This window comes from Aplysia californica, unplaced genomic scaffold (assembly GCF_000002075.1).
Source record: "Aplysia californica isolate F4 #8 unplaced genomic scaffold, AplCal3.0 scaffold00089, whole genome shotgun sequence".
NCBI lineage: Eukaryota > Metazoa > Mollusca > Gastropoda > Aplysiida > Aplysiidae > Aplysia > Aplysia californica.
Window position 1 is genome coordinate 471,666 of NW_004797359.1, and position 24,419 is coordinate 496,084.

Sequence of the window (24,419 nt, forward strand, 5' to 3'; positions counted from 1 at the left end):
GTAACACCACAGAACTTTTTCTTATTTCATGTAGTTCAAAACAACTCAGTTAAGAATTTTAGAAAGCAGCAATAGCCATCTATTCTCCATGGATATCACCATTTATAGAAGTTCAGTGCCCCTACTTTTCAGGAGCAGTATACATCAAGCACCACTGAATGTCTTTTTAGAAATCACATTAGCATTCACTTTGATATGATAATTTTATAAAGCATTTCTTTGGCGATTTAAAAAGTAACTCGTAAATGATACATCAGGTGAAGTTTTATAAATAGATTCCCTTCAGCTCATCTGGGTAGTGTTCAGGGTGAATCAAAATAAAAAATAAAAGACCAAAAGTTTTTAGAGTAACAATCAACAACCAGAAAAGCAACAAAAAGAGGCCCACTAGTTCTGGGTCATAGGCTGGGCATGAGGAAGGGATGGGAAAAACTTGCGGTGAGTCTGAAACCTCTCACTGCTCTTCATCCCACTGACCTGAAAGAAGGCAAAGTCAGAACATGGTGGAGATCAGTGGTGAATGTGGGGGAGGGGTAAAGTTTTTAACCAAAGGAAACACCAGTTCCACAGATTGGAGAAAAAAAATTGTCATTATTTCAAGTCCCAAATTATTTGAATTATATGTATGACTGAATAGCCACTGCTACAGATCCTGAAGGTGCACAGTATCTGACTTTTGGCGGGATTCCAAAAATAATATTTTCTAAAACTTTAAGCAGTTCATGACAATTGGTCCTTTCCATCAGTCAGGCTCCTCCCCTACGTCTGAATCTGCAACTTATTATTCAAGCTGGGAATTTCCTCACAACCCAGAAATGCCGCTATTTTTCAAAAATTTCTGATAAACAGAAAATTGGTATCAGTAACTACATCTTCGATGTGGGAGAAAAGTCTACCTAAACAAAAACACAAACCAACCATCAGAAAGAGACAGAGAAACCATAGCAGAGCCCCCAGACCCACGAGTGTGTACCGAAGGGCTCTTAGACTAAGTAAACCTTTCTCACAACGCTCAAATAAAATAGCAGCACTGAGTCTGAAAGTGAATAATATCAGAAATAATAATTGCAACAGCAATTAAAATAATAAAGATTAACGTAAGCAAAAGATGAAAAATGCTAGTCAGCTTTATGAAAGAGTTCTATGTCAAAGACTCCTAGTTAGTACAAGGTGTCCACCCTTGTTTGAATAACAGTGTACATGAACAACATTTGATTGAAAAAACTCCCGAAAAATACAAAAACACCTCAACAACCCCCCTCCCCTCCCTTTGTAATATTCAATAAAGTAAAACAATCATGTACACACCCTTCAATACAAATCCAAACACAGTATGGAAAAAATGGGTGTCAAAGATAAAATATCATTGGTATATTAAATAATATAATAGATGTATTACAGAATACAGACACATTGGAATATTGGCATGTATGATAGGAGCAGCTAGTTCTGTTAAATAAATGTATATGCACAATGTAAGGCATAAACTTTTAAAGCAATAATATCATTGTAGCAGTACTCTTGGCTACTCGGAAAATATTTTTTAAAAATTAAAAAACAAGGTGGAAGGTAAACTTACGCCACAACTCTCAGCTGAGTTTGAACCAGTGTCCGACTTCTAACGGATCACTTTATGACCACGAAAAGCCAAAGAGTGCAAACAACTACTACCACCAGTGGCACCCTCCAACCATCTACACAAGTAAGAGAGACCAAAAGGCACCGAACCAGACCTTCAAAATTACCAGTAAAGAAGTCACCTCAAAAGCAAAATTATGCCCCAACAGAAGAAATGATAAAAAATCAGTTAATTTATGAAAACTTTTTGTTAACCAAAAGCCGACAGCTCAGACTTTGACAGTTCTGACTAAAAAAACATATGATCCCCATCCTTAAAGATTCACATTCTAGAAAAAAGAACAGGGCAAGAACATGCAGTGCTCTTCTGGCTAAAGTACATGCACACACGAAGACTCACAAAGTAGGAAACAATAGTGAACACAGAATGGTGAAGCACAAAAGCTCCAAATATTCTAATTCCGCGCTATTTCTAGCACTCTAAGAGAAGCAGTCCCTGGGCCGAAATTCGGCAAGCTTGTACTGTATTGTAGTGACACTGACCACACATTCCCACATTGGAGTCATGTCTCAGTCAGTTCTAAGAACAGTGCACCACAGCTCTATCAATGCCACTATCAACACAATGAGAATACTTGAGAGGCAGGGCAGCCCATTGCAAGGGCCATCTCCAATACGACTCTGAGCCAACCACCTATAAACAAAATGATGATGAATCAGCCTTCTGTGCAACAGGCTTCGTCACAAGTAACCCTTCAAACAACGTACTGGAAACCCATCAAACATTCATTAATGCATGACAAATAAATATTTCGGTGCTGAGCTCTCTCAATGACAAACAGAAGCTAAACAGCCGCAAAGACATATCAACAGTTAAGTGGGTGCAACTTTTCTTAGGAGAGACTGAAGATAAATATTGGTGTCAGAAGAAAAGCATAGCCATTGTACAGTACGCAATACACAATATGTTGCTCATTTCCAAGGAAAGCCCGACGAAGGACTGAAACTACAGACTGAAACAAACATCGAGGCCAAGGGAATAATAGTGGAGTAATGTGTGCATTTCACAGAAGTAGATACGTGAGTTTAAAAAGCCCTATAACTTTTTAAAGGAATTACTAATTCAGTAACATTATTACAACATTTTACAGCATATGAAGATCTGGTGGCTTGGAAGTCATGCTTATATGGAAACAGCAACAAAAGCGTGCATATGGCATTTAATCTAACACAGAAGTACGTGTCTACAAATACAAAAACAACTGGAAAATACACAGGTCTGGGCCATGATAGAATACTCAGACTCAAACGATGCCATGACCATTCAACTAATTTCTCAGAGCTGATCCCATTATCATAATTTATCCTGTTTTGAAGAATTGCTCCAAATGAGAATTGTACCATTAAAAATCTTCAAAATCATTGATTTCTAGGAATTCACTATGGTCAGACATTGCCTGATGAACAGTACAGAAGTTCAGGTCATTAAAAGAAAGCATTGAAAAGTATTGATGCACACAGAAATTGAGAAAAACAGCTTGTCTCAATACCATAATCCTCAGCAATCCCTTAATTTAAACTTATTGTTAATAATTCTGTACATCTGTAAATTTTTTTCACATGAGGCAAAAATCTGGTTCTCACTTCACCCAGAAGCTTCGAGTATTACAGCAGTTTAATCTCATGATAAAAATACCATATTTCAATGCTTTGTGATCTCGCACGAGTTGGGTAAAAATCGATGTTTGAAAAACCCTGGACTAACACAGAAAGAGAATTACACCAATGGTTTGAGTCATTCTCCAATGGTGAACACAGCTGGAGAGCCCGCTTTCTTGTCTGCCTTTGACAAATGATGAAAAAGGAGTATTTGAGGAAAGGATCATAATAACCTGTTGTTAATGGAATTTGGACAATGCTTTGGGGGGGGGGGGGGGGGGGGGGGGGGTTGGCGTCTAATTTTTCTTGCATTGTAAAAAGAGTTTCTGAACATTAACAGTATCTGAGCTGACCTTTTGAGAATGTCCCATGTGTCTCCATCAAAATATATTGGTAAAATTAAAATATGTCTGCGCATGTAACCCTAAACTCCATTATATACCATTCACAGAAGAGGACACACAATGATGTTCAACAAATATTACGCCCTGGTGCAAACTCCCAACAACAGATACATTCTAAACACAATCTACTCAAAACACCAAAGTGAAGGCAACGATAACAAAACCAATAAAGTTCCTAGTCAAGCCCCAATGTGTGCACAACAGCATGCTTGCACACATGCCCACACACACTCAAACACAGCTTAAAGCATTCTAAATGAGCTGTCTTTTCTGTATAACAGCATATTTTAAAATGTTTGCATGTGTGTGTGTGAAGGAGAGAACATGTAAGAGAGAGCAGAGAAAAGATTGGAAGACACGAGAGACTGTATGTAAGAGCGCACCCGGGTGTGTGTGTGTGTGTGTATGTGTGTGTGTGTGTGTGTGTGTGTGAGGGAGAGAACATGTTAGAGAGAGAGAGAGGGCAGGAAAGATTGGGAGATACAAAAGAGAGGATATACCAGCCCGTCCGCCTGCCCGTGAGTGTGAGTGAGTGTGTGTGTGTGTGTGTGTGTGTGTGTGAGAGTGTGTGTGTGTGTATGTGTGTGTATGTGTGTGTGTGTGTGTGCGCACACGTGCATTATAGAGTGAGAGCAGGAAAGAGAAGGAAAGAAAAAATCAGTGTAAGAAATGATGTATGAATGTGTACAAATGTCAAAAAGATTCTCCCTATATTTTGAACGGTTCTTTTTCCGTGAACAATGCACTGCCATAGGGCTTGCACCTTACTCCTCATGACTCCGTACATAAACTAAGATAAATGAAAAGCCATATAAGGTCGAAGCATTGAATGGCAATACGTTAACACATACAGGGTTAGTCTGCACATAATCGAAGAAAAATACAACATGAAGAAAAGTGTTAACACCCAACACCATACGCTAACACAACGCAGACACATACATACACCCACAGCTGCTCCCCCTTTGTGACAAACTCTCATCATGTCCAAAACCCATTTCTACCAAGACGGAAAACTAAACAGCTGATTGAAGCGTAACTCTGCAATATTTATGTTTGGCTTTAATGACTTCAAGGTTATGTATGTGAACATCACTACTTTATAATCAATATTTATATCAAACAAATATTCAAGCTTTGTCTTTTAAAGTGTCAATCAACTCCCTATCTGCTCATTCACACTTCACTGAGGATACAAACCCATCTGACCTGCACACCAAAACAATATTCTGTTTTAAGCCGAACTAATCCATAGCACAAGATGAAAAGGTCTTTAACTAAACAAATAAAACACCAGAATAACAGTGAACAAAGATGAGAGAGGCATACAATTAGTGGCCTAACAGTTAGACGTATTATGACAGAAAATTAACCTATGACAGTGAAGAAGGAAGATCCTTTAGGCTATGAAACATGCTGTTAAATATGTAACAGAATAATACACTGACCAGACTTTGATAAACCAAAAACAAAACAAAAAATCAGCCCCAAAAGTTTCAGCGACTGAAGTATAAAAAAAAAGTTTTAAAAATGAGATTGACTGGAGAGAAGCACAGCATTAAAGAGAAAAATGAAAGAAGGGGAAAGGGTACCGGGAAAAAAATAAAAAATAAATAATATATCAAAGTTTATATTTAGCAGAAAACATGAAAACAAATAACAAAGCCGGAGCATTTCTATGAGGTGAAAGTCATTACTTACAATAGAATTCTTTGCCTACACAGGAATCCAAGGAGGGAAAAAATAGAATGGTTGACCAGTTAAAAAATCAAAACAAATTCATCATGGGCATTTCAATTGTCAGAATCATGACAAAGAGGAACAAATAGATGTAGGTTGGGATTATTTAATATTTTGTATTCAGCTAAAAGCAATGTCAAAGTATTGAATGCCATACATGTAACAGACAGCTGAGCTCAGTGTATGTTATAGCAATAGTGCACACATTTTTTATAACCCACATGACCCGTCAATACATTCACAATTCCTACCCACATTCAAGAATACCGTCCCAAAATTGTAGAGCAAAAGTTTGTTATTTATTTTCTTTGAGGTATAAAAAAAAAAAAGACTAGTCATTGTGCAATATGTGTCCACCACAACTTGTTTCCATAAAGTTTTTCAACAAGTTTCTCCCTAGTAGGTGAAACTCAAATATTAACCCTTTAATTCACTTCAAAAGGCAGGAGCAAATGAGCAAAGATAAGAGGAAATGCAACAGGTGAAAGCACAAAAGACTCGTACCCCCAATTCCACAACACTGTAAGCTGCATCAAAACTCATTTGTCATATTTTTGCCAATACGAAAGGTATATGTGAAGAATAATTAACTCTGTACACTTTTTTAAAATCCACTGTTCATAATGAAGAAGTAAACGTAAATGTCCTTGGTGCTCAATCCATGACAAACACTCAAAAAGGTTTCATTCACCCCTGCAAAGATGCATTTAGGGGCAGCATCATTGAGGCTCTACATGCTCAAAAACCATCAAATGTCAGCGTTCCCATTAAGCAACACATACTATTCTTACATCACTTGAATTAGTCAGTAGTGTTTAGGTCAGCCATAGAAATGACATAGAATCTGAGTTTTAAAAATGAAAACTTTGCTCTCCATTTTCAACATCCCAAAGTTTAGCTCTTACAAGTTTGAAACATGGAATATCTCCTGATCAAGTACCTCTATAGTAAAAAAGGCACAGAATTCTGAAGGAATCAGATCATTTCGGTTTACTGTTTTGCAAAATTACACGAAACAATGAACCCGAAGGTTTGAACAGTCATCTAAGCGCCTAGGCCAGTACAGATTTAGCAGAAGATGGATGGGTGGGGGGTCTAAAAGGCAAATCAACACAACAATCGTCAGCTTTACAACGCTACTCTTTGGAAGGTGCAAAGTTCAAAGGCATGAATAGTGCAGAAAAAAAGGTAAGCCTCATAGCAAAAAAACCACTATTTTTTAAAATACCCCCACTAAAGGAGAAAAAAAAAGACACGGGTAATAGAAAAAAGAAAAAAGTTTTTTCTAGCATCTAGCAACTACTGGTAAATAGAATGGAGAAACTTCAAAGACAGACCACCACCTATAGACCTTTTACACAACAAATTACAATGAACGCTTACAAGTTTGTGACTTTCATAAACAATGGCGGCAGGAGAAAGTTCAGGAGAAAACAAAGAAAAATAAACAGGAAAACAACAAGGAGAAAATATCTCACAGGTTTTTAAAAAAAATTTTGTTTACTGGGATAACTGTGCTCATATGAAAATTAAGTACACTGATCTTGACTTTCATAAATAAAAAAACAAACAAACGAATGACTACAACAACAAAACACATCTCAATACTCTTCCCAAAAAAAAATTTTTTTTTTTTTTTAACGTTCGCATATATATCTACAATCCTTTTCCCAAGTTTGCTACATTTTTACTACTTCATAGTACACACTATTCTATATAAACCCAGTCTTCCAATTTCTGCTCCACTCATCTAAACACCAACACCTCCCAGTCAATGATACCCTTTTATAGAAATTCTACAGAAACACAATGTACATATGAAGACATCACGCTAGGAAGACAGGAGAAAATAGTTTACGCCACATGACAACAGACACATAACAGCGAACAAGGAAGTACCAAACACACAAAAAGAGGTTAACCATGCTGGATTGCATTGATACTTCTGTGAAGAAACGCATGTCCTTTATAACCCGTAACAGGCAGTTGCTTTTTTCCCCTCACAGTATCTGACTACAAACAACCCCTGCTGCTCAACTGCTCAAGAGGGATTTCTTTGGTACTTCTGTGATGAAATCATGTTCTTTGTAGCTAGTGTGGGGTAGCTTTCTCCCCCTCAAAGTACTTGGCAACACCCGACCCCTGTTGCTCAAGACAGAAGCAAGACCATCATTCGACTAATAAAGGTATGTGCGTGACACTCACATCCTTGGCCTCAGCCTCCAGCTTCTCCATGGTAACAATATACAAGGGCATGAAAAGATTTTAAAACTACTTCAGCCATATACTCCTTGCATCTTCCATCATTTCATTTACTGCTGCACTACAACAGCTACCACCCTGCATGACCACTGCCCAACTCATCACATCCTCTTCATATGAATAATTAAGTTGGTTGACACGGCAGTATCTCTGAGGTTTGATATTCCCATAGTCAACAAAACGTCACAGATCCCATATTTTCCAACTCAACATCTCTTATTACAACTTCTCATGTTATATCCTTTCTCAGATACAATGATGCCTGGCCCAATTCAGACGTAGACAAAAGGAGAAGCTTATGTGAGCGACAACAAAATGGTAGTGTTAAAAAGTTCTTATTCCAACTTCAGGGTTGCTAAAGCTATTGAAACCCACAGCTACTTACTTTTAACTTATTTTTAAAAATTTAATAAGTTTTTTAAAAGCAAAAACATAAGACAGAATGAACTGGAAAGTGAAGTACAGCCCACTAGACAGGGCTAACCCAGTTCAGACTCTGTTCCCAACTGCCCTTGGCTTCGGCCCATTCTACCCCTAACTTATCACGAGAAGTGTGAAGTAGTTTAGTTCCAGGTCACTGCGAGTCAGCAAAACAGTGATCACATTACGAAAAAGAGAAAGTTTAAGTAAAGAGAAGCGCAGATCAACACAATAACAGTCATTCAGTACAGGGGAAAAGCAAGACAGACAGACAATACCCAGAACAAGTGTAGCCTGAGGGAAAGAAAAGAAGCAAAGGCACGCACCCATCAACACTCACAAGAAGGAAAATAACATTTGAAAATTGATTTTTCAAGACTTGTTGCTTATGACGTTGAGAGGAAGTTCAAAAAGAACCAAGGAGGTTACAGCGACATTTCATGAGGAAGCAGAATAGGACCAAGGGAGAAAAAAATACAACACTGGAAAGGTGATTCACTGTTGATGCTGAAGAACTATACAGCTGAAATTGATGGCGAGGCAACGGGACAACAGACACAGTTACCCCAGGAAGCAGATGAGAAGAATTACACTGAAAGAAAAGAGTACAAATCAAAGAAGAAAAGCAGATCACGGCCCCTCTTTCCCCCCCCCACCCAACCACCCCCACAGGTGAGTACAGGTGTGTAAGGTATGTGCGTGACACTCACATCCTTGGCCTCAGCCTCCAGCTTCTCCATGGTAACCATGAGGTCCCCGTCCTCCTCTGTGCTGTTGGGGGCTGGGGACAGGCTGGAGCCCGGGCTGCCTGAGCCCACCGGGGACCGCATCACGCTCTTGTACTGAAACAAGCACGGCCAACACACCACCCAGTTAGCCCAGCCTCTGAGGCATACACCAATGTTGTTCAAGTGCTTGGGGGGGTTCTAGTGTAAAACTGAGTTTGTTTTGTTTTCGTAAGAGCTTTACGGCATTTGCAGCAATATAAGGTCATATAAGTGCTGAAGACAACAGTCTGTGCTATAAGAACCACTTCACAACAAAAGAGAAATTGTTGCTATTGTTGCTGTCTTTGTTATTGTTGGACTAGCTTTTAGCTAGTTGGCAGAATAACACGATCATTGCATCAGAAAGAAATGTTGCCGCTGTTGCAATATTAGACTTGAGTGTACACAAGTTGCCACGATAACAACCAAGCTGATTGTTTGTTTGCGTGAGTAAGGACAAGCACATCGACACTGTAATGGTCATTTAGTGCAGGGGAAAAAGTAAGTAAGACAGAAAGAAACAACAAAAGGGAAAGTAAAGAAGTAGGACCTAACACCGGCGTCCTCCAATCACTCATAAAAAAGTTGTCAGACAGAATGTTGCAATTGCTATTGTTGTACTGTAGATTACCAGCAAATTTGGACTGTAACACCCACTTAATCACAGAGGGAAGACAATGTTGTTTGTGGACAGTGATGTAAGAAAAGTCTGAACAGCAACCACCACAATTCTCCAGACAGCAAATCCGGACAACAAAAACAACGAAAAAGCTGACCACACCAAAGCATTGATGACTTGCTGAGCAGTATTTCCATTGCCAGTCAGCACAGAGGCTTTATTTTCAAAAGGAAGCAGGTTTTCAGATAAGGACAATAGTGACACCAAAAAGAAGAGACAGGAGCAGACCACAACAAAGCAGCTACCAACCACCCAGTCACTGAGAAATCTGCAAAACTTCACCCACACTAGTAGCCCAAACTCCAACACAGCCACATAGACACTCGACAAGGCCAATGACTTTAAGCATAGAGAATGAAACAAATGTTAACCCTACTAACCCTCAACAAAGCTTACAGAATTTGTTCTATTAAAAAAAAAAGACTTCGTCGATTTGTCCTATAAATGTAAAAAAAAAAAATTGGCAAAAAACCAGACCAAAATGGAAACGAATATCAAACAGGACAACAACATCAGAAAAAGGTGCAGAGGGGAGAACATTTTTTTTTAAATCTTCCCTTTACCCAATAAGAGTACTCCTAGCTACATTCTTTAAAACATAACTCGCCCTCAAAACCTTTCTTATTTAAGAATGAAAATGAGATGAGAACAACATAAGACTCAAAAGTGAACTTGGTAATCAAGCTCATGTCTTTTACGTGCAACAGCGAAGCACCCAACCGCTAAATCACAGATACCAGCCCTCTGGCTGTGACACTGGGCTAGTCAAAAAGAATGCGACTACTGAACATAAACTTGTAAGTCAACAGGGGACCTGCCCTGCACTACAATGGGACATTGAGCTATCAGCCCCCAAAAATGGCACTAACAAGCAGGACGCTGCCTGAGCAAGGCAAACCCCCACTTCCCGAAACAAAAACCATAGCATGCCAATCCTTTTAGATCAATTTTACCCTATGTATTGAGCTCACATCTATTGCAAAAGCACACAACAAACAAAAATGTCAATTGCTGGCAATGGGTCCAAGGACAAATACATTGGAATGTAACCCGTGACAACGTTTCTGACACAACTGTTACACCATGTCCAGTAGGGAAAACAGCAAAGAAGTAAAAGCTCATTCCATACGAAATAAAACACTGACCACTCATTAGGAATAGAAGTTATCTATGGATAAAGGTAGTGACCAATAATTTTGAATAAAACTTGGTGAAAGAAAACGAAAAGAATAAATATCATATGAATAAGAGAAATAAAGCCATTGATGAAAAAACAAGGCAAGCAAACTGTCAACTGCTAAATTTGTCATTCAACGCTGTGACTCCTCGAACAGCTTCAAGGCTAGTCACCTTCTAACACCACATTCTACAAACAAATCTAACTGAGCCAAACTACGACACTAGCATGCTATTCTTTACTCTCTTGAACAAGGAGTAGCATGGACCCTAAACCCAACATTCCACTCTTAACAGCTCAGCTAATGCGCTTTAAGTTGATTTTGAAATTACAGTAGACCAAAGATTAGCGGCGCCACAACAAAGAAAGAAAACTTTAACAATTTTCTGAAGACGCAATAATTTTCAAAGTCCAGTTCCAAATGGAAATTTAGTAATGAGCAAGCAAGAATGATGTGAAGGAGAGCTAGATGCACACAGCATGCTGCAATGATATATAATTATTTGTTGGAGGGGGGTGTTGGTTACATCTCACTTAGCAAGGGGAAAGTCCCATGACGCTAACATTCAAATTCAGAACAACAGCATTTCCTCTAACAACTAACCGCAAACAAACAGAACAATTTAAAGAAGAGAAGAATAAACAAGGGGAACCATTTTGGAGTTTGCATGCAAAGGGGAAGTGCCTAAACAATGGTGAATGGCAATCTGTTAAGTACACAGGACAGACAATCTGGCTAAATCAATGGCTGCATCAAGGCTCAGACAGGGTGAAGGGAGACACTCATGGAAAAAGACTTTCTCATCTGAAGAGAGTAAAATTTCAACACAAAAACAGCAGTACAACACATCAAGCTTCAAACTTTCATAGAGGGGCAGGGTTGTGCCCAACAGTTGCTGTAAACACTAGTTTTCCAATAAAAATGAAAGTACGTTCTGACGCCAGTCAGAATAAAGCAGCAGCAGTGAAATCGTTTCAAAATCTCAATTATGTTTCCGACTTTTCTTGAACAATGTTTAAATATATTTCAGTCTCTTTTTCAAAAAGTTCACACCAGGCAAGATGCTACGTCAACTTTAAGACTTATCTTTCTGAGACTATTTCAGTATTATTTCAAGTGCTCCGGGATTCATTTTGACATGTTGCACATACATGTGAAGTATGCTGACAAAATTAATTACTTCTTGGATTTTAGCCCAATGGACATTTATTGGTTGAGTTTATAAAAAATGTGTTAAAAATCTACAAATACGATCCCTGAGTTGATTTCCCGTTAATATCCCCAATCGTGGATTACAGCAAGTAACTTGTTATGTCAGCACCCCTCTCATATGCAAAAACTATTAACAACTCTTTACTGGCAAAGAGAATGGCCTGGTCTAGAAGAACACACATATCAAATGTCATACCTGTGGGTTATCCTGAGCTAGATTGTTTATCTTATTCCAAGCATCATCTCGCTGTCTATGCTTTTCCTTTTCCCTGTGGGATGATGACAAAAGTAAAACACTTTTGAAATAGGAAAAAAAATTTGAGTCAAAATAGCCAAAGACAGCCACCCATTATCAAGGGAAAAAGTCATTGTCTTAGACAGGTAGATGTCTTGGCCAGTACCATTATAATTTTTTTTAAACACACCGTAAGGGGGAAGAGAGGGGAGGAGAATGGTTGTTTGTTCAGGTGATTGTCTTGAGCAGATTGCCGTTAAAGAAGATTCAACTGTACTTCTGATTCAAAGCCTCGACAATGAACATGACAGGAAAGCATGAACCTTCACTGCTTAAAGTTTTCTTCATATTCTCTCCTTCAACTATCTTACTCAATTCCGGATCTTCAATTCTTTTTATTTATGTACATTTTTACAAAGATCTTTATTGAGTATCACACATAAGCCTCAAGATACAAGTCACAACGGCATTAACTCAAGAGAGAAAAGATGAAATATGAGACCCACATAAAGACTGTATCTTCCATACAACCAGTACCACTAAGACTGAGAAAAACTTTCAAGGACTATAACTTTACTTTTGCTTTAAATATAATATACAAAATGTGTTGCATTAGTCTTTCTAGCAAAAGGTCATTTGAATAAAAGCATACTGTTCCACAGGTAACAGCCAGTCAGCTCTCCTCCCTGAGCCTTCTTGTGCCAAATGGATGTAAAGCCATAAAAACTCTCCAAATAACCAGCTCCAGTTTAAAAAAAAATTAATTTCTTTTTATAAAGCCATACCAGGAATACCAAGTACGACACCTAAATCACGAGCATGCACAACACTATATGAGCTAACTGGGTCCTTGAGTAGGGCAGGGACCAACAGACAAAGGAACAGAAGCTACTTACTTTTGACGCTCAACTTTATACTGTTGGGTGCAGTCATCAAACAGTTTTTGATTCATCTCCATGAACAACTTCAGAGCATTGTATATCAAACCATGGATAGTTCTAGAGGAAGACATTAAAAGAAACACAATAAGAAAATAAAAATGGTGAACGACTTGGCTTTTGTGGGTTTTTTTAGCAATCTCTCTTACTCTACCACTTTTTCTGAATTATATAATAACGACAATATTCCAACTAATACACAGACTTTAGCATTAATTATGAACACATTAAAAACAATCACACCCACACTTTAATTAACACTGGCTGCATATTTCTTTTTGGCAAATATACAATTACTAAACAAAAGTTAATCAAGTGGGAAATCACATGTTAATTATCTCTACATCTGTTTTGGCTGATGGAAACCAACACTAAAGCCTAAACGCAGACACAAATTACAAATCAACAGCCAAGGACTAGATTGAGACACAAGAGTGCATCAGATTTGCTCTTTGAAAAACAGTCTTGCTTTCTTAATCTGCGATCACCTTACACAGTTCCTAAAACTAACCACATAATACCTGAAATGTAGATCATGATTAACAGACGTGTCATATTATTATACAGCACAAAACCTCCAAGGTTATCTTATTACGCTATATCAGAGAAGCAAAACAATTCCTGAGCCAGATTCTTTATAAATGGGACAGCACATGTGCTTAGCTTGAGAAGAATAAAAAAATTAACGCAAAACAACTTGCAACTAAATTCTCTCTCTTTAGTATGAGCCACAAAATGAGTAAAAAGAAATCATGCTATACATGTGGGGATGGTAGGAGGAAGAGGAGTTCACAATTCAAATCATCTCACAACTTAACATGACTGGGTAAGTAAGTAAGACTTATGCAACAACAGAACCAGGGGGTTTTGGGGGTTTTATGTGAACGTCAACAACACAACAACACTGATCATGCAATAAAGCAGTCATGTCTGGGCCGCCACAAGGCATCAGTTCAAGAATGATTAAAACAGAGAAATCACTGGAATATATGATTTTTTTTTTCTCACAACATGAGCTCACAAAACACTCAAAGCTGAGGGACATTGGGGAGCACCAAGGATGTGTACAAGATTAAAAGGTTATCTTTTTCTTAAAGATACACGAGACTTTTGAAAACCTAAGATCATCCAAATGTTTCTAATCATAATTTCAAAAACTTTTTCTTCGACGTTATAGACCCCGAAATCTCTTTGAAGCGACTTTTCCGGGTATTTGAACAGGAGGACTCCCAACAAACTCAATTCAATTCTCCAACCCATGCTCGTTTCTTTTTTTTACATCCCCCTTCTTCATCTCAGGGATGATCAACTGCTGGTTCTTCAACCTGCAGAATATGTATGTGACTGTTTTTCCTACTTGGTAGGGCCCCTTGCCTTCAGGCAGCCATATTCCAATTTCAAAAGTACTTTATTTGTTTTCATACTGACTAAAGTATTTTCAGTTTTACTAGGGCCTAATTTTGAATTTTGCTCGGGTGGCTACTGAAATCTACTCTTAAGACCACCAAGGGGTCTTCAATGTGCACAACTTGCACACTGGACCTCCGAGATTTTTCGCCCTTATCCAAGAAGGCTAGAAGTCAGATCTTACATACCCTAAAATCAAGGATGTGGTTGAAAGACAGCAATAAGAAGGAGTCAGAAATAGCAATAGAAAGAGTCAGGAGTAAATGAGCGTGAAGCCGGGGGGGGGGGGGGGGGGGGGGGGCCAGAAAGTGGAGATGACAGAAGATGACAGAACAGACTAAAGAACAGGGTATTAAACCGGGGACCTATTGAATGACAAGCCTGCCAATTTTTGAAAAAGCAAAATAGAGAAAAATCAGCAAGGCACAAAAAATCCTGCCCCAATATTGAACTATCCCAACGCAAGTCTTACAAATAATAAAGAAGATCTCCATATTTATGGCCAACGAGACAAGACCAAGTCGGGATAGAGTAAACATACTGCGCTAATTCGGCTGACAGGTTTACTTGAGCATTATATGTAGCCGAATCGCCAAACAGTAAAAGACCCACAGCTAATCCGGATATTTTAGTAACACACCAGTTCTGGTATCGTCGATTTCATTCATCATTTTCACGTAAATAATTGTAAGAACATTATAATATAGCGCGGCTCCAAAATCGGGAAATTAAGAATTTTATTGGGAAGTCGGGAGCAGCGCATCTGATTCGGGAAATTCCAGACAAGATCAGGAAGTTTGACAGGCCTGGGATGAGTGGCAAACACCGTATCTCTAAACCACGAGAGCCCCTATATAGACTAAACAATATTTTAACTCACAATATATATATATAAATATATCTTATTCAAAATCAGAGACCATAGACAGTCAACATACTGTCTTCGAGTCCAACACACTACTCAAATGTACATATGCACTTTAGGATCCCCCAGCCCTTTATTCATCCTTCTCGTACATTTATTGGCAGTTCTGTTATCCATCTCATTAATTTCTTTTTAGCATCCACCAACTATGGACATTCTCATTAATTTCTTATCATCAGCTCTGCATCTTTTAAAATCTTTTGGAGTCTCTACTTCAGCCACTCTCCCCCTTTTACCCTTTCTCATAATTTTATCATCAGCCACTTCACTCCTTTTATCATCTATCTCATAAGTGCCTTACGAACAACATCACTATGCCTCATATCAGCCTTTTCATCAGCATGAACAACAAAGAAATTTCAAAGGTTGGGACCCATATCTTGAACCATAACCCCGGCATCTGCCCTTCCTAGCATGGCAGCAACCACTCTCTAAGAAACTGATCAGCTGACCAGAATACTGGATCGATAATAACAACACCAACCAGAGCTGAAATCTGAACCACAATAAAGTGGATGACCCCTCTGTGCATGAGCACCCCAATGCTTCCTGAAAAGCAGTGGGGAGGCAGGGGGATTTGCGGGCCAGGGTGGGGGGTGGGGGGTGGGGGGTGTCCTTACTTGTTCCAGTGCTCCTTACTGCGGTACAGGGCGGGGAACATGATGGGCAGGATGGCGGAGGCATTGTCGCTGATCAGACTCAGAATGTACTCGTTGTTCCAAAAGTACAGAGCCCGCTCCGCAACCTAAGAAAAGTCGTTTGTTGAATTGTATTTTAAGACAAGTTGGAACGCTGTTGATGATAGTCGAGTTTAATAGCTTGCGGCGAGTCAGAACAACAACGTCCACATTTTGCCAGCAGCAGATTACAATAACAGTAACACTGAAAAGAAGTAGGAAGAGAGAACCATACAAGAAAACCCACTAAGAACCTTTGTATAAGAACAGGTGGTGATCTCGGGATGGGGAGAGGAAGGGGGAGAGGGAGATGATATGCCAAAGCAACAACAGTTAAAACACCATCACAGTATAGAGACCAAAAGACCACACAATGACAGGGACCACAGAATCAGGATCAGCTCGCCATACACAGCAGCAGCAGCCGGTACAAGCTGACTCCCATCATAGACAGCTGAACGGCAAACTCAGCAACAACTTCATCTCAAGAAAGGAAACCTTGACTAAGGGGGATTATGATAGGACTCAATTTTGAAGCACATATTTCATTATTAATCTTTGTCTTAGGGTGGGATTATTCCTTTACTGAAAAAAAGGTTCCGGCATTGAATCAGAGAGCAGATGGTGAGTGAACGCCAACTCTATCATTAGGGAGGTGACCACTGTAGTGGCCACACACAAAAAAGGAATACTAAATCAAAGACACAAGCACATGAGTTGGACTGAAGGTTTTAGAGAGAAAAACTGTCCAAACATGGCCATGAGAGGTGGCTCCACGACACAAGAACAAGACACACAGAGCTCAAACACACACAAAAAAAACCCACAGTGACAAAAAGTTCTCTAACAGAGCTGGTACCTGAAGTTTCAGACTTTCATTGATAGTACCTACAACAACCCTGAACTCTCATTAACTCCATTCACCCCCCTCCCACCCATCAAACTTAAACAGTACAGAGTCCACAGCTTTGTGACAACATGCAGAAATAGGGCGGGGGGGGGGGGGATTAAAGCAAACAGCAAAAGCAGAAGCAGTATACTAGCACTCATCGAGCGCGTCAGAAAATTAAACACAAAATAATTTTTTACAATTTAAAACAGAGCAAAATGGATTATAAAAAAAAGGCCACAACAAATGGTACAACACTCATGTTGCACCACATTTTCAAGCAGTTGGTAGCGGGCTTTCACTCTCATGCACGCAGTCACAAATAGGTGGGTTGGGGAGTCCGGAGGTCAAGATATGACAACAAAATGCTGAGAGGGTGTGTCACAATGGTCAAGCCAGTACCGACAGGCACTATCAAATGGCCATTGCCCAGCTTACTTGTTCCAGTGCTGCTGGGTCTTATAGAGCGCGGGGAACATGAGAGGGAGGACAGTGCCTACGTTATCCGATATTAGACTGAGGATATACTCGTTATTCCAATAGTATAAGGCTCGCTCTGCTACCTGGGTAGAAACAAGAAACACAAACAAGATGAGTAAACTTTATTTTTCTTTTGGTTCAAAGCCCTGTGGCCAACGCCAATGATATTTCCTTCCCCATTTCCCCAATGGTTCAAGTTTCACAAGGGAAACAGTTCACCTCTTCTCGCTACAGGCAGTTAAAGAAAGGGACCCAGTCAGAAGACGCTCCAACTATATCAACTTTTTCTCCGTCACAAAGAAATATGTGACAGCCACACGTTTTTAAAGATTTTTCAAATTAGATGCTCTTGGGGAAAGGAGTGCGACAGTGACCAAGAGTGCATATATGGCATTATATAGTCTGATCTGTTGTGCCTTTACGTTTACATTATACACTAGGAGAGTGTGTGTGTCCTCGAGTACGACTGCCAGCAAAATGTACAGACTAGAATCCATTACTTGAGGTAGGAAACTCCATCTGATATCTCTAACAGATTCTAATTTTTCTGATGAAGTTTACAAACTACCCCAATCATATGTCAAGAACTTAAAAATTCTCCAACATCGTCATTACTAATTACCAGAAGATTCCGGAGCTCCATACAGCATCACCTGACAGAGATGTGACCAACACATGCTTGAAAAATACTGACCATGGTGTCAAATCATCCAGAGAACAAACAGCTGGTGGTAGGATGGTAGAAATGAGAATACAACGCTATCTTTTTTTGTTGTTTCAAACTCCTACATCTCCAGAGTCATAAATAGAAGAAACTGTGCTCATTAAAATTCAAACTACTGCATTTGAAAGAATTCCACAAGCATCACTATATTATCCTTTATCACTGATTTTTTTTCTCTATTCGCTCATTGAAAAAAAATAATTTTTTATTAAATGGGAATTCCTATAGCTTTCCCCACCACAAGAGGTGAAAATAGCCCAAGAGGATGACAGAGCTGTTCTCTCCCCCAAAGGCAGTAGATCGTACCTGGAAATGAGGACTTGAGACACACTTGGCCAGCTGCTTGAACAAGGGCTCCATGACCTTGGTGAACTCAGCCGGTTCTATCACATCTAAGATCTCCTCCAGTTCATTGAGAAACATCACCTGTGGCAGGAAATGTTGGAAACGGTCAATTTCTCCCCTTAACTCAGCACACCTTCAGACAGGACATAATTGAGGGTTTGTGTTCATTGAAAAGTAACTGAATAATATACTAATTACCAATTTCTTCCTCCAACTCACCTTCAACAAAGTTAAGTTGATATTTACTCTCAAAACACAAACACTGATTGATGGCACTTTGACTGATGTCATTATTCTTTTCTCCCCAATAAAAAGAGAAAGAAACATTTTTATTAATTAAAATGATTAAAGAGCAAAAAACAACAACCCTGAAATGTTTTTTAAAATAAATAAATAAAATCACTGAACAATAACATCTGATTTAATTCAAAGATTACCTCTTTTGGACTGTGAACTTTTGGCCAGAACTTTAACAAGCCCATTATCACCTGCAGAGAAACAAAGGTTTTGTGAGCAATGGTGTTGTAGTGCTGTACTCTGGAGCAGGTCAGTATGACAACAACACTTAAAAGGAATGAGAAAAGACGATGTAAAGCTGAAAAAAAAAGTAGAAGAAGCAGACCATGTACAACAAGTAAGGTTTGATTACTATTCCTTGGAGTATGCCACGACATATTTCCAAATAGGATGAATAAATGAGCTGCTATATATTTTTTTTCAACAATGTAAGTGACCTTTTTTCTTTGGGCTGGCACTTCCATTCTAGTATACTGGGATAAACACACCAAGTTAGACTTACAAAGCAACAAGTGTCTTTAGCTGAAAGGGAAATGATGTAAAGAAACAACTGGAAATCTTCAGTCTTTAAGTAAATAAATATGAAAGAATAAGTCTTCATTCTTGCCTACATTATATAATCAGACCTGCCACTCTATGAAATCTAAAAATCAGGATTTTAGAGTAAAAAAATCAGGATCTGGTGAAAAAAATCGGGATCAACGGCAAATCAGTGATAAGGGGCACTGGGGAGGGGGGTCATGGTTCCCCTTCATGGGGCAAGTATGCAAGACAAAACTTTTGAAGGAATAAATTCACGTTTGGGCCTCTAAATAGAGAGAAAACTGAAAGACAGCATAATATGTACTCGAGTCGGAGTTGGATAAACTGGGGGAGCGCAGGTTGCAGTAATGCTGAAACTCTCGTAGTCTTGAAAACAGATGGCACATAACTCTAATCATCCATGCAAAAAGCCCGCATTGTCATACAGTAACAACGTTTGACTTCCATCGCATATTCACTCAAGGCACCTCCCCCACCCCCGCCCCGAAAAAAAAAAATCTCGCCAAGGTTGTTCATTTATTTATTTTTTGTTATTCCTTTCCCCTCAATTAGCACCTGTATCACGGCACACACTTTAAGCCCATGTGAAAAAAAAATACACCCCCCCCCCCCCCCGGTTAAGTTCCCAAAACACCTCGACCATTGCGACCGGTGTGAGTGAACTTTGTTGACCTCGACAGCCAACAGTCCCCAACACACGCACTACTCACACGTCAGGTCACGTGATGCGAATGAGCGTTTGAAAGTTTCACTGACATGTTTTGATGATGGACCCGAATAACCAGTACCCAGACAAAGCTTGCTTTTATTACTTTTAAAGCAACGGCTGAACAACGAATAGCTTATTTTTAGGCCCATGTCATAATTGTTACAGTAATCAAGACACCATCGGAGAATTCTGAGTTTTAAAAGCGAAAGTAGATCTTGAGCGTATCCAAGTCGGAATTCAAAATTGATACTACGTCGATTTTAGCTGAAATACCGTGGGTGAGTCTACTAGATTCGGTATAGATGCTTTAGAAAATAGCGTTCCAAGTTCCTGCCGATAAAAAATCCAATCGGTGCTTCCAAGCAAAAGAGACTGCAAAACTTTTTATATTTTTTTCTAAGAATCGGATGCAACAGACCCAACGAAAAAAATCAGGATACTGGCGATCGAAATCGGGAAAATCGGGATGCTTGAGATTTGGGGCAAAAAATCGGGATATCCCGATTAAATCGGGATGAGTGGCAGGTCTGTATAATGTTGTCCACATGTCTTTGCTCTTCCTATAATAGCCAATAGCAGCAAAAACGTAAAGGACTACACAAACAAAAATGATGAAAGTACCTGCTCTGTGAGACTGGGGTCCTTCTCCAAGAACTGCACCACACAATAGGCCAGCTGAGGGTGGTACACACTGAGAGATTTGACCTTATGCAGCGGCAGCAACACTTTCAACAAGAAAGTCTTGTGCTCCTCCTTCAAGGGTAATGCAAATCCATTGATTATACTGAAACCAGGGAAAATCAAAGCAACTCTTGTCAGTGGTAAATTTAACAGACACAGAAAGAGACAAACACACTGGTTCTACAATGTGACATGGGAAAAGAAAGAAAATTTTACTGTATAAAACTGCTTTACATGTTATTCCTAACAGAACCTGGGCCTTATGGTTAGCGTAGTGTAACTCAATCCACTTTTATTTCCTACATCAATACTTACATCAACAGATGATAACAATGTAAGTACATGCACCCTCACATTTATATTGAAACAAGGAGTAAAAGGTACACTGTCAGAAAATGCAGAGAAAATGACAATGTCACAGTCTATGACATTAATTACTGCAGTAGATTTTTCCAACATCATTGCATTAAAAAATAAAAATTCAAGTTTCAGAACTTTTAGCACAGACAAACTATTTTCTCTTCAGTCAAAAAGGACAATACATAAGAGATGAAACGGAATAAATGAGAAAATTATATAAGAAAGATATCAATTCAAAAGTTGAAATAAACAAGCTAAATCGAGGCCCAATCACATGCTCATAGATAAGGTACTTGATTCTGTCAAAGTGCCTGGTTGGAATCAATATTCATTCACGCATGGAAAATGGGGGGTTTTCATAGGCTTTTCATGCCTCTTATCATAGGCTAAGAAGGGACCACCTTGCCATTTTGGGTAAGTATATGTACAAAAATCTCAGAGGTCCCATGCACTTGTTGCACAAATCAGGGCAACTGAAAATTTAAAGATAATCAGCCCACCATGGCAGAATTCTAAGTTAATTTCAACCTATAACTGAGGATAACTACATAAAAACTGCCAAAAAGTGGCAAGGGCCATTATATTCTATCAAAATAAGCCATACATGATGCTTATCAAAATGACAGTTGCACTGTAAAGTGAAGAGGTTAAGGAAGAAGGAAAAAAACAAAACAGGGACAAACTATATGACATACCTTCCTAGAATTTCTAAAAGTTCTGCAATGCCATTATGTCTCTCTGTTTCATAAACAAAACTGAAAAAAGAAAAAGAAACAAAGACATTTGTGATTTGTTAAACATTTCACAGACATTTGATGAAAGGAAAAACATCAGTTAAGTTTTAGTAGAGTTTTTTTCAGCACTCGCAACTCCATAAGGTCATATGAGCGCCACGGGGTGGATGTCAACAGAGAAGTTCTTTCAGGGAATCCCCGGAAATAGCGGGTCACAGGAGTGTGACAAAAATACAAAAGAAGTAGAGGAAAAATGACGATAGTAAGGATTAGGAGAGAAAAAGCAGCATTTCCCTGTTGCAGTTCAGGCACAGTTATGAGCATGACATTGATGAATCCGCCCATTTACAATTTACAATTCTACTGTACATAAGAACATATTTATGTTCCCCTTTGGGAATGGGCCTAAAGACACTTCAGTCAGTAAAACCGCACCCGGGGGGGTAGGAAAAACATCACAATTTTTTTGCTGAGAGCAGGAAGCAAAAGGGCAACTTGTCTTGAAAAAAAAAAAATGCCTTAGCACAAAACAAGTTATGAAGACGAAAGAGAGAGGGGCAATACCCAATATTTGATTGCTTGTAGAGTCAAATTGTCCAAGATGGCCACCCATTGTCAAGAAGAAAATTGCTTGCCTTAGACATCTTGGACAGTGTCATTATAATAATTTTTTTTAATAATATAAATTTTTGTTAACGCAAAGGAGGGGAAGTGATTGTGTGCAATAGCTTAAACTATTCATAACAAGATAATCAATGTACATTTGAAAATTTTCAGGGCAAAATTGCAAAACTAGCCAATAATCCAACAATAAACATTCCACGCACCAGACAATGATTTTGAGCAAAGAGTGGCGTTTGTCACTGTCGAGTTGTACCATATGGCCGGTCATTTTTAAATTTAAAGAATTTTAGAAAGTTTTACAGCACTTGACCCACAATCAGGTCATATTAGAGCCGAATATTAAAGGTTCTACTAATGTGTAACATACAAACAAAAGAAAGTTAATTTTAGCAGAGGTTTTACGGCACTCGCAACTCCATAAGGTCATACGAGCGCCAGAAGATTAGAAGTGTTACAAGAAAGTAACAAACATAAAAAAGGAGGGGAGATAAGGACGATAGATGTTTGAAAGGAAAGAAGAAGCAAACCACACCACAGCACCCGCCAACCACCCACAACAAAAGGAGGAGAGATAAAGAGGATAGATGTCCGACAGGAAACAAGGATCAAACCACATTACAGCACCCGCCAACCAACCTCTGGGTCAGAATTGACAACCAACTTTTGCCACAAACTGACACGCATAAAAGAACCATTAACAAGAAGCTGGAGTATCCTCCGACCATCTTCCTGCTACAGTTGAACCTGCTCCGTACAAAAAACGACCAACTGTCCAAGACAATCATTTGTACAAGCGACCACTTCCCACCTTGCATTTCTTTCCCCTAAAGTATAATAACGACACTGTCAAAGACATCCAATAGGACAACCATTTTTCTCCTTGATAATGCATGGCCGTCTTGGACAATTTAGATTGTGCTAAACTTCAGAGTCAGTTAGATGGCTACATTAAAAGCCTTTCTGTTTGCTGGTATCTCAAAGTCAGCATAGAGCCATACAAATCCCCTCAATAAAAGCAAGATGTGACTCCAGACAAGAGGCATAAGGTTACCACCGCTGGCTATTCATTTGCATGAGTGGCGAGCATTAAATAAGTCTGTCACACAAAGCAGGTGATTATAATGTCAATCAATAAAGAAACACTACAGGCTTTTGTTAATGGCAATTCCACATTCTTCTGAGCTGGTTGCCAGACTTCCTGTACTGTACAGCCAAGCTGGTAGTCTGTTGGACAGATGCAAGCCCAATCTTAGTTTCACTTTACAGCACACCATTCTAATCTTCTTTTTTTCCCCCTAAATGTAGGTGTTTTATGCCCCCATTGATACAATTTAGATCATTTAAAAGGAAGGCATCCAACCCTGTTTGTCAGGGCCCAACAAGGCTGAGAGGGATACAACATTCCAATCGAAAGATGGGAGATGCTCAGTAAAAAAAAATTCGCCACACTCAGGAATAAAACTCGAGTCTCCAGCATGCCACAGAAAAGCACCTGACCCCTACACCACAGACACACTGGTGCGTCATTTTTAAAGATAGACAATGTGAAGTCTTTTAATTTACTCAGTCCTCTCAAAGAAATTCTTTAAATCAGATGTACCTCCTCTTAAATAAATTCAGAGCTCAGATAGAGGAGGGTTGAACCCCAGTAAAAGTAAAAGTAAAGTATGACCACCCATTTTGAACTGCTTGACAGGGTGAGCAGAGGTTCGTAGAAATGTTTCCCAAAAAGAGGAAACATCAATATGTGAACCTGAACGCCATAACTCCACAGGGTTACCTTGACTAGGACTTGGACAATCCCAATGACTTTCTCAATGTTTCAGACCTCCCCTCCTTTTTTCTTCCTCTTCCCCATCCCAAGAAAGAAACTTTTTTTCTACAGTAAATTCCACTAGATATCAAACATCCCTTTTAAGTATACAACCATCACTGGCATGCCTCCTCTATTC

At 39.1% G+C, this 24,419-nt stretch overlaps 1 protein-coding gene across 7 annotated transcripts in view; it reads right to left on the minus strand.

Moving 5' to 3' along the window:
- LOC101860798 (serine/threonine-protein phosphatase 2A 56 kDa regulatory subunit delta isoform) overlaps positions 1-24,419 on the minus strand; it is a 76,912-nt gene that overhangs the window by 8,868 nt on the left and 43,625 nt on the right. Inside the window, exons 8-17 of one of the 7 annotated variants that reach the window (XM_005094778.3) lie at positions 21,805-21,864; positions 20,690-20,852; positions 18,957-19,007; positions 18,481-18,600; positions 16,025-16,149; positions 13,031-13,132; positions 12,096-12,168; positions 8,774-8,905; positions 5,343-5,357; positions 389-477 (exon numbers count right to left, since the gene is read on the minus strand). In XM_005094778.3, coding sequence (XP_005094835.1) covers positions 389-477; positions 5,343-5,357; positions 8,774-8,905; positions 12,096-12,168; positions 13,031-13,132; positions 16,025-16,149; positions 18,481-18,600; positions 18,957-19,007; positions 20,690-20,852; positions 21,805-21,864 — 930 coding nt within the window. Of the gene's footprint in view, positions 1-388; positions 478-5,342; positions 5,358-8,773; positions 8,906-12,095; positions 12,169-13,030; positions 13,133-16,024; positions 16,150-17,408; positions 17,534-18,480; positions 18,601-18,956; positions 19,008-20,689; positions 20,853-21,804; positions 21,865-24,419 lie in introns of all 7 variants that reach the window. The other 6 variants (XM_005094774.3, XM_005094775.3, XM_013080497.2 and 3 more) reach the window with 6 other exon arrangements.